Raw genomic sequence first — 12,787 nt, forward strand, 5'->3', positions numbered from 1 at the left:
AATGTGAAAGAAAGTATGAAATCATTAGGAAGGTGTAGCTTCTTCTGAATTATTTTCATAGAGGGATAAAGTTTTATTTGGTATAAGGTCAATAGCACAAGACACAACCTGAGCTTTGAACTTAAGCTGCATGTCTAATTGCTGGTTAATGATAGAAACTTAACTCTGATTGAGTTAGGAGTGGTGGTGCTGGTTTACTGTGGGAAACCACATGTAACTAAATGCAGGCATTCCTTTTTTCATGGCATTTGCAGTTATGTTGCCAGCAACCAGGCTTGGAATTTCCTTGATAATGAGAAATATGTTTTTATTGCTATTTGTTGACTCATGTTCTGAAATGCTAACAGGTTGAGAGGTTCTTGTATTTGATTTTAAAATAAGTCAGCTCATCTGAGCATTAAAAAGCAAGAAATGCAAATAAATTCAGTGAAATATAGTGCAATGTCTTCGCTCAAACTCACACAGAATGACATGACAGAGTATACCATGACAGTATCTTTTCATCTGGAATAAGGAATACTGTGGTGAAAATTGTTAAAAATTGAAAAGAGGGGTTATAAAGCAGGCTCCCACTAGTTTTTAGAATGATTTGTGCAACTAATTATGTTTCTATATTTTTAAATAAGTTGTCTGTTATAAATTAGTGCACTTTGCACACAATACAGCCAGAGAGTTTTTGCATTTCATGATGTTTTTGTTAGCTTAGAAAACATCAATCATCAGAAGATGTTCATGATAGGTACATAAAATACAGTTGTAAATGCAAAGTGTCAGCAGAATGGGTAGCTGTGTGTACTTGAAATGGCCATTCACAGAAGTCACAGGTAGGATGGGACAGAGGATTGCCTGCACTGTCATAAGAGAGCTCAGCCAATGCAAGTGTTGTTCATGGGTGTTCTTACAGGGATCCCTGGTTGGATTTGCCTCCTCACAAAGCTGGGGCCAAGGTCAGGAATAATCACCTATAGAACAGCAGCTGGCATTTAGAGGAAATGGTGAGGCAGAGAGCACTTAACCATCTCCACTCCTCCCCACAGGCTGATGATATTTGCAGAATGGAGAAACTGGACTAGTATGATGTATGTCACAGAAAAGCACTCTGGAGGTGGAGGGTGCTGAGGAAGTAAACTTAGATCTTTCACTGAAATTTTAGTGGTCAGGTTCCAGCTTCTAGTATGCATCCTAACAGTTAAACATTTCTGCAAGATTTCCGACAAAACACTTGACAGTGAGGTAAAATGCTTAAAATACAAATTAATTCCTCTCTATTCATGTCAGACTTATCTGTGAGCTAGTAATTTTCAAAAACCTTTTCAAATGTGACTTAAATCCGGCATTAGGCAAGCATTCCCATCCAGCTCCTCCTGTGAGGTGAATTTAGCTTTGGGTTTAGCCTAAAGGAAGCTATGAGAAGGACAGAGAGCAGTGAAGTGCTCTAGGTAGGTGCTGGTGTTCTACAGCATTGTCCTTCTTCTCTCAAATTTCCTCTAATTTACAACTGAGTATGCAGTTCCTTTCTAGACTCTGAGATTAAAATTTGTTCTAGAAAATACCTCCCTAGTCCACAAGACTACATGTTTCTTTTGGAGGGTGCATTTATGTCATTTTATATTTTCTCTTAATGTAGACTTCCAGCATGTAGGAGAAGTGTTTTATCATTCAGGGTTGGAAACTTGTAAATTAGGTGTATGGAGACTTAGAAAATACCTTTTTGGAGGTAATGGGATAGAAGGAGAGGTAAGAGGAAGAGGTAGAAGCAATTTCTGGATACAAACGTTTCCTAGGTTTTGTTTTCTATGAGGGTTGGGAAGCAAGCTGGATTTTATAAGTAGCATTCTGACCTGGATTGCCAGGAGGGATTAGGTTTTGCTGTTCTGTGGTGTTATACTTGATGAAATACTGCATGGAAAGTCATGGAGCAGGTGGAAAATGGTGCTAGTCCTTCTTACCATAATGGTTTCTATGACACTGAGTATGTAAAAAACAGACAAATTGATAGTAGAGTGTAAGAAATGCAGCATTTCCACTGGTCTCAGATAGAGCTTTAATCGAAAAGGCTGCTTCACACATGTTTTTTCCAGCCTTTTGAAATTTTCACGTGCCTAAGATATTTCTGCACTGGTGACAATGCATTGCTTTGCCCTCATTGATGCAGGAGTGTGAGTAATCTGCCGGGGAGCCATATGGTTCACATTTATTTTAATGTGTCTTTGACATCAGGAGAATAGCTGAGACAGCAGAAGAAAGTGCTTATGTCTTGGAGTTCAGCCAGAACTGAGATCATTTAAGTTTTGTAATCAAAGAACTACTAGTTTTCTGGGTAAAACATGTTAGAAAAACATGATGAGCTTAAAATGTCATTCCTATAAGGATTGTATAAAAATAGGAAGCAGATTTTGCATTTGATGGATGAGCACATCTTCAGTGGGTGATTTTCTCAGGGGGAGGTTTGGATTCTGTTTCAGCCACGAAACATGCAGAAGGAAGGGCTGCATCTTCCACAGGTTTCACACTGCTGTAGCTCCAGTGCCCAACTTGGAAAATGAGGATGTTGAAAGGCAAATGGACAGTGCTGCTGCATAGTGCCTTGGGCATATGAGAGCAAGTCAGGAAAGCTTTGCTTCAGTCTGCCATCATATTACTGCTCTTGCTTTCCCATTGCATCAGTTATAATTTATTCATATACAAATGAAACTTGGGTGATTCTTTTAAGCATAGGTTGGATTGCTAGTGGAAGTGATTTTCCCCTTTAGAAGACTGCTTTTCACAGGATTTGGGAGTTGGATAGGCCAATGATGACATCTTCTACCAAGATACAGGAAATAAATGATGACTAGGTATGATAAAGCCTGAATTTTTCAAATTTTCAATAAATGTGTATACTCATGCTTTCTAACAGATCAGAACATACATATTTTGTGTGTTCTTCTGCTCTGTCTTGAGTTAAACAGTGTCCTTAGCAGTGATTCCAACAGATTTAACATACTGTGTAAGGTACAGTGCATGCAAAATAACAAATGCCCCAGACTCTTGATAAGGTGGTAGTTCTGTTTTGTTTGGTTTGAAGCAAAGAGCTTGAATCAGTTATAGAGCACTTTGTCCCTGACATTGGAAAATGTTCAACATTTCCATTCAATATTTAATAGTATTTTTGAGCTCACATCAAGGCAGGCCTCTGCTTGGAGATTTTTAGGAAGTGTAATAGACAAGAACACAGTGCTTTGCAGTGCTGAGTGTGCTCCTTTCTGTGTCCTTGGTAGCTGAGGTGGTCACAATTCTCATGTCTCCTCACTGACATTCTAATCTGTGCTTTTGACTCATCAGATACAATCCGGTAAACCCCTGCAGCTCCTGCCAGATCTGTTCTTGTAAACAGAATTCACATAAATATGAATATATTCTAGCTCCTCCTGACAGTAGCATTCAGGAGACCATCGTGGAGTTCTTCATAGGGCCTTAACTCTGTCCTTTAATGAGTTCTACCAAAAGATAGGATGTGTTCCAGAAAAAGTAATCCCATGTATTCTGAGGACTCTGAATGTTTACACATGTGTTTAATTACAGATTGTCATATAATTTGTTTGACTCAGAGCTATCACGTTAATAAATAACAGCACAAACTTTAGTGACATTTACAACAAATGCATGCCAGCTCTCACATTGTCTTCATACAAGTCTTCAATCTAATGCTGAATTTACAGTGCTAGTGACACTGAAGTTACCATGTGTCAACGTTTTCATGAAGTTCATCTTAATTCTATTTTGACAGTTTTATTCAGTGGTATATCAAAAAACCCCCACAAACAAACTTTGATGGTATGGCACTGACAATTACTGAAACTGATAAGAGCTACAAAAAGTTGAAGACGTGTTAGTGTGTTCTTTAAGACAGCCCATGACATCAGCAGTCCTAGCTGAGAGACTGCTGACTGAACTTTTAGGCATAAATGTATGGCAATGCATGAAATTCATGTTCTGAATTTTGATGCACACACATGGGCAAAAATGTACATACTGTAAAAGCTTTTTTTTTTTTTTTTTTTTTTGATCTGGGAGTAACTAGATCACAAACTCCTCTGCTTAGCTTCATTTAGATATTATTAGTGGGTAGTATGCGAACGAAACCTAAGGGTCATTATTTATGTTTAGCCATTAATATGAAAGTAGTATCTGTACCATAAAGAGATTGAGACTTTGAAAAACAGGAGTGCTTTTATTGCAGCATTTGTCATTCCTGTCAGTAAAGCAGCCCTGTCAGGAGTTCCACAGCTAAGATCTAAACCAGATTACTATCAACACAGACCTTGTGTCATAGATACTCAGGTTTACAGGTGAGAATTCAAAATGTGTGTGATTCTCTAACTTGTGAGATTTACAGGTGCAGTTACCTTCGATTTCTTCATGAAATGTATGTGCATGTATTTTTTTTTCAAGAGAAACTTTATTTTTCTTCCCTTGAGTATTTTGCAATGGTTTTATTTCTCATTTAATTTATGAGCGGTTCATTTATTTGGCAAAAAAGCTGCCTGCCTTTCAGTAGCTGACAGTATTTATTCTGAAATAGAGCATCATCCAGGTTGGATCCAAATAACATTGATACTGATATCAGAAATTGGATACATCCCAGAATGGTTTAGATACCTCATTCAGCAGAGAAAGGATTTTTTAATACTTTCTTTTGTATTAGACCACATTGGCAGTGCAGGTTCTGATTTAGGGTATTTGCTTTTATGCTACATTGAAAGAAAATGTCTCAGTATGAAAATTACCCCGTCTGACAAATGCTAAGAAGTTGGTTTTATTAAAGGCAGTTTTGTTTTGGAACTGTGATATGTATGAAAAAGAACAGCACATTAAAACCATATTTAATATCATGCAAAATTGACACATCCCTATCAACTAGTCTGCTAATGAAATACCCTCTTCCCTCACTAAAGGCTTCCTATAAATATTTTTGACAGGCTCTGTTGATAGGAGATTTGCTCAACTTGGATGTAAGTTAAACATGCCTAATGTAACAGAATTTGTCTTTTGATTTCCCTTTGTACATGCTACACCTTTTCTTGTGATTTTACTCGCAGCGTGTGAGTAACAGGACCTGGTCATATTAATCTGTTTTATATTTATAATCCAGCATACCTGCAGGAGGTCTGAAGTGCTTGTGACTTATATAACAAACCATATACTTTACCATACTTCTAGCAGCTTACTAGTATTTAGGAAAAGTAATCCTCTTTCAGTGAGCCACAAAGTTCTGTGATGATGTCTGTAGGACGCACTGTGTAATTTGGATACCGGGCTTTATTTTCTAATAGACTTGGTTTTCCCACAGTTTGGTAGATGATGCTGGGTGTTTTGACAGTTGTACTTCATGTAGAAGTTTGTGGATTTACATGTGTGGTGATTAACATTTTACAACCAGTAATAGAGGCTGAACTATGTTTTACCTGTGACAAATAAACCAGACCTGTTATGAAACCAGACCTGAAGGCCAAGTGGGTCGCATCTCTAGAGATGGAATTCTAGATTATCAGTGTACATCTTGTTGCTCTTACTGCTTTTATAGAATGATTCCAAGCCATTCAAGAGTGGTCAGGCACCCTTTAAATCATTTTACTGCCTGAATGCTGGCAATGAGGTCCTTCATTCATACCTGCACACACCTGCCTATAGACTGCAAAGCAATGACCTAGAAGCTGCATTCTCAACAACCTGTTGCTATTTTGCAACAAATCAAATAAATTGAACTGCTCATCTTAAAAATCAAGGAGCGTCCCTTACCTTTCTCTAAGGTTTGTGTGTCTTTACTTATTTCCTCTAAAGGCATGCAGCTGTTATGAGTGAGAAACAATAGATCAGTATCATGGGAAGGAGTTGCTAAGTGTCTGTAGAACCAAAAGAAAAAGAATGTTTAATAGTTAAAATCTGGTGCTTTTTTTAAGCAAGTTTCATATGTTACTACATATGTTTATTAAAAAACCTGAGCACAGGTATGAGTGGAATCAGAAAAGAGTTAGAAAATACTCGATTTAATTTTTTGTCAAAATTCTGCACATTAGACTATATGCACACACATGTATTCAGTGGATGGCAGCAGAAAGACGGATGAAGGTAAAGAAAAAAAAGTGTGCCTGACTGCTAGTCAAGAATTATTTCTATATCATTCAGTGGTGATGATGATGGTATGAATTTTTGAGACAGTATGAAACACTAAACATACTGCTTTTGTAGTTTTTCCAACATCAATTTCTCACAAGTTAGATAATTGGATATTCTAATCTTTTCTGTCAGCATGACCCTGTGCTGTTGTGATGTGGATCTCCGCTGCCTTGTGCAACTTTGTTGGCAGGGTTTGGAAGAGGTGCGAGTCAGTGGATCACCATCTGTGTGGTGACACTGAAGGAGGTTTCTTTTGCTGGGATTTGGTTGTTTTCTTAGTAAAAGGATAAAGCATTTTTATGATGGAATGGGAAAGAAAAACTTTCCTGGCCAAGTATTTCTCTTCTGAAGTAGACAACGCTGTTTGTGACTGTAAGAGCTTGTAATGGTTTCTAGGTTTGCATATGTGGTTAATATTTGTAACATTATCTTCTTGTTCCTCTCACCTTGGAATATGGTGTCTGTGTAGTCAGATGTTATCACTTGTGCAGTTCCCTTTGTCTTAACACATCTGCTGCCTGACTGCAGCTTACCATTCACACTGAAATCTGCCTCTGTTCCAGCGTCTTCAATCCTGAAGAGAGAGAAGCGGAAGAGAACAAAGAATGTCCACTTTAACTGTGTTACTGTCTATTACTTCACGAGAAGGCAAGGCTTCACCAGTGTTCCCAGCCAAGGAGGAAGCACACTGGGAATGTCCACTCGCCACAACAGTGTACGCCAGTACACCCTGGGGGAGTTTGCCATGGAACAGGAGAGGCTCCACCGAGAGATGTTGAGAGAGCATCTAAGGGAGGAAAAACTCAATTCTCTGAAGTTAAAGGTAAAGCTTGTCTAAGACTTTGATCTCTGCCCTAATTCAACTGAACAGTGTCAGAGCTATAGGGGCTCAAGGTGTGTGTGTTAAACAAACAATCACCTTCTATGAGCTCCATTTTCAGTAAAAAATGATGTTTTCCTGGAGTTTTCTAATTTTACTGAAGATGCATTTTTGTTTGATTATACCAAGTGCTCTTGTAGTTGTCATTGCTGTGTTCCTCCAAGTGCTTACAGGGAGGTTGTTCTTTACTCCCTGTTTTCTGCAGAGAGTGGTGGGAGTTAGCCTTGAACAAGGTATCCAGCAGAAGTCTGGAAGTGCCAGGAAGAGAATGAGTCTTCTAAGCCCAATGGCCTATTAGAGAAGGGAATGGTAGCGTTATTACAGAAAGTGAAAGAGCTTCTTTTTTTGGCTAATTTGAGTGAATTTGGGTAAAAGTAAGAAACAGTGATACTAAAAGGTTTTTGTTTTCAGTATAACAATATTTATGATTGTGTGTCTATACTATTTAACCAAAGAATGTCCATTAAAGAAGAAATGTGTCAGATAAATTAACCAGCTGTATCCATTTAGCTAGTCAGAATAAATCTTGGCTAGTTTTCACGAGATCACAGAATTTTTTAGATTAGGAGGGATTACTGGAGATCATCTGCTCAACAGCCCCTACCAAGGCAGGGTTCACCTAGAGCAGGTGACACTGGCATGTGTCCAGGTGGGTTTTGAATGTCTCCAGAGAGGGAGGCTCCACATCCTCCCTGGGCAGCCTGTTCCAGTGCTCTGCCACCCTCAGTGTAAAGAAGTTCTTCCACATGTTGAGGTAGAATTTCTTGTGTTTTAGTCTATGGGCGTTGCTCCTTGTTGTTCTGCTGGGCACCACTGAAAGGGTGTGACACCATGCTCTTGGCACCCCCTCTGAGATATTCATGTGCATTAGTGAGACCCCCTTTCAGTCCTCTCTTCTCCAGACTAAACAGGCCCAGCTCCTGCAGTCTCTCCTAAACAAGAGGGATGCTTCAGAACCCAAACCATCCTTGTGGCCTCTACTGGACCCTCTCCAGTAGCTCCTTGTCTTTCTTGATCTGTGGAGTCCAGAACCGAACACTCCAGATGTGGCCAAGCAGAGGGGCAGGATCACCTCCCTCGATCTGCTGGCCACACTTCCTTGGTGCACCCCAGGATACCATTGGCCTTCCTGGGGCCAGCTTCCCAATAAGGCTGTCCTTTTGAATACAACATAGGAGAAAGAAACTCTGTATTTGAGTAAAGGAGAACAGGGAAAGGGAATGTGTTCCTTCTCCTGCTTTAAAACTGGTGGCAGAACTTCTTGTTTTTGTAATGGATTGCATTGCATGTATTTTTGACTCTTTTTCAGTTGAATCCTGTAATTAAAACTGAACAATATTTAGAATTGTAACTGCGCTTCTGTGCTGCACACCCTCTTCTTTTGTGATACTACATCTCTGTTTCTGTAGTTGTACAGAGCAAAGTGGCACCCTCCAAGTTTAAGAAATGCCTTTAAGCATTTTTTCTATAGAATGAAGGATGAGTTCAAGAGTTCTTTTTCTCGGGGCCTGAGGAAATGTGCGTGATCCTTATATTTGTAATTTATTTATTCAGTCTCCAAACTGTTGGGGTTTTTTTTCCTTAGCTAAATAGATTCTTAAATAAATTCATAAGGTCATAAAATTTGAACTGTCATAGAACAAACATAAAACCACTCAGGATGAAGGTGAATCACAGGCAGATATTTGGACAGGATGGAAACCAAAGGCTAGTAGAGTGTTAGTAACTTATCCCTTGACAGAGGTTATACCTGTAACACCTCACATCGCAGGATTTTCAGAGCATCAAGTGTGAATTGTGCTGTGTAACTGATGACTAGCTGTAGATCCCTTGGCTGACTTCCAGGAATCAGCTCAAAGAGAGGAATCCCCAGTGGAGTGAGTAAAGAATAGTCAAGCACACAAATATTTCACTTTTCTTTTCTTAGCTAGAAAGTGAATCCAGAAAAATCACAGATCTTATTTACCTTGAAAGAGTAGATGAGGCCTTTTAGCCTTTTTGTGCTGGAGCTTGGTTCTTCATCCTTTCCTAACCCTGCTCTTGGCTGGGATGTGTCTCCTTTCTTAATTAACTTGTTTCATTTCTGCCCAGTTGGTTTGGGGACACAGACCATACTTTCTGCTCATTTTCCAAATACATATTTTTCCATCTTCCTGGCAATTTGTTTCAGTGGATGATTATTAAGATTGTTAAGTTTCTGCAAAATCTCTTCATAAGTATTCAGTGAATAAGGAGAGCCTTATTTGTATTCCTTATTTTCGTCCTACTGATGATAAATCTTTTACTAGAGTGAAATATTCCTATTCATCTGGAGCATGCATAAAAACATAGGCAACAAAAATCTTCCTGTTTTAACTAGTCCATTAACCTCAGTTTAGTTGCATCCCTGATTATATGCTTGGGTTTAAAAAAAAAAGAAAATTTCAAACATGAAAAGAAAATCCAGGACTTGCTGAATTAGTGAAGAGTCACTGTCAAGTACCAACCATATTTTGTTTGCTTAAGAAAACAGGGCCTTGACGATTTTTCATTACAGAGATGGAAGAGCTGCTTGGTCATTCACATAGTTTCTAAATGAATAAAAAAGGATATGTGGCATTCTAAGGTGACAGTGTCACCAGTTATGTCAGCAAAACTATTATTCATTTAATGAAAATGTGCTAATCAGAATTTGCATAAAAAATTACTGTACATCACAGAAAAATGAGAAGATGGAGTAGGATGAAGTTTAGTCAGAGGTTTTTCTATTTGAAAACCATTCTGTAAATAGAAAGTAACATTTTCGGTGTGGTTTTTAATTTCCGTTTCTCTGGTTTTTTTTTTTTTGGGTTTTTTTTTTTTGTTGGTTTTTTTGTGGTTGTTTTTTTTTTTTTTTTTTTAATTGCATTAAAATCTACAAGTTGGTGAGTAGAAAGTATTTGCTCCTGTAGAACCTGTTAAAAAAAGATAAAAATACAGGAATGTATTGAAATTGCGTTTCCATAATATTAGGTAATGTTTATGGGTTTTGTTGCTAAAAGCAAAAGGCCAAATAAGAAACACCTCTAACTAAAAGCAGGTAAAGGCTGTGAAATCATCTTCAAGTCACTTTGGCCATTTAGTACCAGCACTTTGATGTAAACACTGCTGCAGGAGCATTAACACTTATTAGCAGCAGAGTGTGTAAATTCTGGATGTAAAAGCCATCTTATCAAATGAAAGGTACAAGGTAATCATTTGAGAAAGCATGAGTAAGCACAAGAAATTACTTAAGAGAGTCCTAATTGCTTGCTCATAATGTCTCCTGAAATTAACATTACTAGCATGAGACCAGTAGTGTTAAGGCTCCCTGGTCTGTGGACACAGTAGGTTAGGTTCCCTTTGTGGGAAGTTGTAAGGAATAACTTCCAGCTAGGGCAAGGCAGAGATGTCCATCCTGCATTTTTCCTTTTTTACTGAGTGGGACTGAATTTCACCCAAAGGCTTCACATAATCATTGGCCTTCGTTCTGTGGTTATGACATTAACCTTTAGATTTATGAGGAAATTTACCCATCTACTATCAAGTTTAATTCAGATGAGCAATATTATGACAATCAAGAAGTTCTGGACAGTGTATTTGGTAGTTTTTGATAATCTTCCTTCCGCTGTAATTCCCCAGTTACTTTTTTGAGACATTTTAGACTCTTTCCTCTTACTAATTCATTTGTTCTTTGTGTGGCAAAATGGAGGGAAAAAAGTTAGAGGCGACAACAAGGAAATCATCCTGCAAAGGAGTCAGGAGCTGAGGTGCTTTGAAATGGCAAACTGCTGGCTGGTGGCACAGTTTGATGTTCCAGCCTGCAGGATGCACGTGGCATTCAGCACATCACTGCTGGCCAGTCCCTAATGCTCTACTGCTGTTCAGCAAAGTAGTTAAGGTTTGCAGGAGGAGGAAAAATACGTGACAGGATTGGAATGGTTCTCTAGGTGCCTTTGTGTGCTGACCAGTTACAGCATTCACCTCATGGGTAAGAGCCCTAAAAGTTGATTTTTATTAAATAATAATTGAATAAATTAGTAAATTAATTACAGGAGCAGGGATTAGAATTTTTCTCCCTCCACAGTTTCAAACTTAGATTAAATAACAGTGGTCTGCTTAAGGAGTGGTTTGAGCCCTGTGTATATAAAACTAGAGAAATCAGATTTCTTAGGTAGGTCATTCCCCTGTTGTATATTAAACAAACAAAAAAAGAAATCAAAGAAACATAAATACACTCTATTTCATTTTACCTTGCTGACGTAAAATGAAGAGATATAACCAAGAATGCCATTCTGGACTGAAATATTTAGGCTGAATTGTGTGTATGGTGAGGTATTAGCTTCAGGCAGTTAATTCAAGATGCATTTAATCCCTGTGTGGATTTACTTCTCCCTCTGTACAGGAAAAAGGATGACTTCTAATGTTGCTTTTCCTACTTTACTGAACTAATACATTGAAATACCTGGTTTAAATAATCTCCCCATTGTTCCAGGGCCAGGCAGAACTGTTTAGGGAGCTGTTACCTCCTCTTTTACCAGTGTAATGTGAAATGTGTAACAGAAAGTGGAGTAGTACATAAAATATACCATTTTACAAACCTGTGATGCATCATGATCTGAACCTATGTCAGTAGTATCACTGCTGTCTCAGAAGGGATATTTAAGAATTTCAGAGAGCTCCAAGACAGGAATCAATTAAGGTCTCAGAAATTATCTTGTGAAACAATACAGAAAAGACCAGATTTCAGAATGGTATGAGATCTAGCAGCCAATGGCAAACAGTAAATTTAGGTAAATTAAGAACAGATAATTTCTTACCTTCATTACAAACTTGGTATTAAAACATGTTTTTAATTCATATTCTAAATGTGAAAGAAATGCTTGGTCACCCTATCTGTGATCATTTTCTGGAACTTCCTGGCAGTCATGCAGCATTTTTACATACAGCTTTTTGTCAGTTGATAATGCATTTCACATATTGACATCTATGACGTGACGTGCGTGTGAGCGTCGTTTAAGGACTTTGTTAATTGTTCTGTGCAACAGATGACAAAGAACGGAACGGTGGAATCTGAGGAAGCCAATACACTGACTCTGGATGACATTTCTGATGATGATATTGATCTAGACAACACTGAAGTAGATGAGTACTTCTTTCTCCAACCCCTGCCTACAAAAAAGCGGCGGGCATTGCTGCGAGCTTCTGGAGTGAAGAAGATCGACGTGGAAGAAAAGCACGAGCTGCGAGCCATCCGCCTGTCCAGAGAGGATTGTGGCTGTGACTGCCGTGTCTTCTGTGACCCAGAAACTTGCACCTGCAGTCTTGCAGGCATAAAATGTCAGGTAAATGTCTACATTATTGTCATTTTTTAAATGTCTGGGGAGGGGGAAGGTTGTGTGCCCGTGCACGTATGTGTACTTTCTGTTCTTGAAGTTATAGCTATTGGAAATTAAGTATTAGGCAGTAGCACTTGTGGGCGTCCAACCTGTTTGTTAATGCCCTGTTTTAAGGTTATATAGTGGGCAATCAGTACAGTCTCCCAAAATATTTCAGTATGATATTAGGCACATAGATGGCTTAGGTTATTTTTTTGTTCTTATACAAGTATTCTCTTCCTCATGCACCTTTCAGGCCTTTATCTAAATAGACAGATGCAGACAACAGAAGAATAAGTAGCCTGCAGATTTCAGAAGGGATATTTCCTTTTTTTTAAGAAACAATTAGCAGACATTCCAAATGTGAATTACA

General features: G+C 38.5%; 1 protein-coding gene across 2 annotated transcripts in view; it reads left to right on the plus strand.

The window, feature by feature from the left end:
* The window catches only part of CSRNP3 (cysteine and serine rich nuclear protein 3), a 99,549-nt gene that overhangs the window by 76,546 nt on the left and 10,216 nt on the right, over positions 1-12,787 (plus strand). For both annotated transcript variants that reach the window (XM_059853000.1, XM_059853001.1), the window contains 2 exons: positions 6,723-6,982; positions 12,085-12,381. In XM_059853000.1, coding sequence (XP_059708983.1) covers positions 6,723-6,982; positions 12,085-12,381 — 557 coding nt within the window. The remainder of the gene's footprint in view (positions 1-6,722; positions 6,983-12,084; positions 12,382-12,787) is intronic.

This window comes from Haemorhous mexicanus, chromosome 8 (assembly GCF_027477595.1).
Source record: "Haemorhous mexicanus isolate bHaeMex1 chromosome 8, bHaeMex1.pri, whole genome shotgun sequence".
Taxonomy (NCBI): Eukaryota; Metazoa; Chordata; class Aves; order Passeriformes; family Fringillidae; genus Haemorhous; species Haemorhous mexicanus.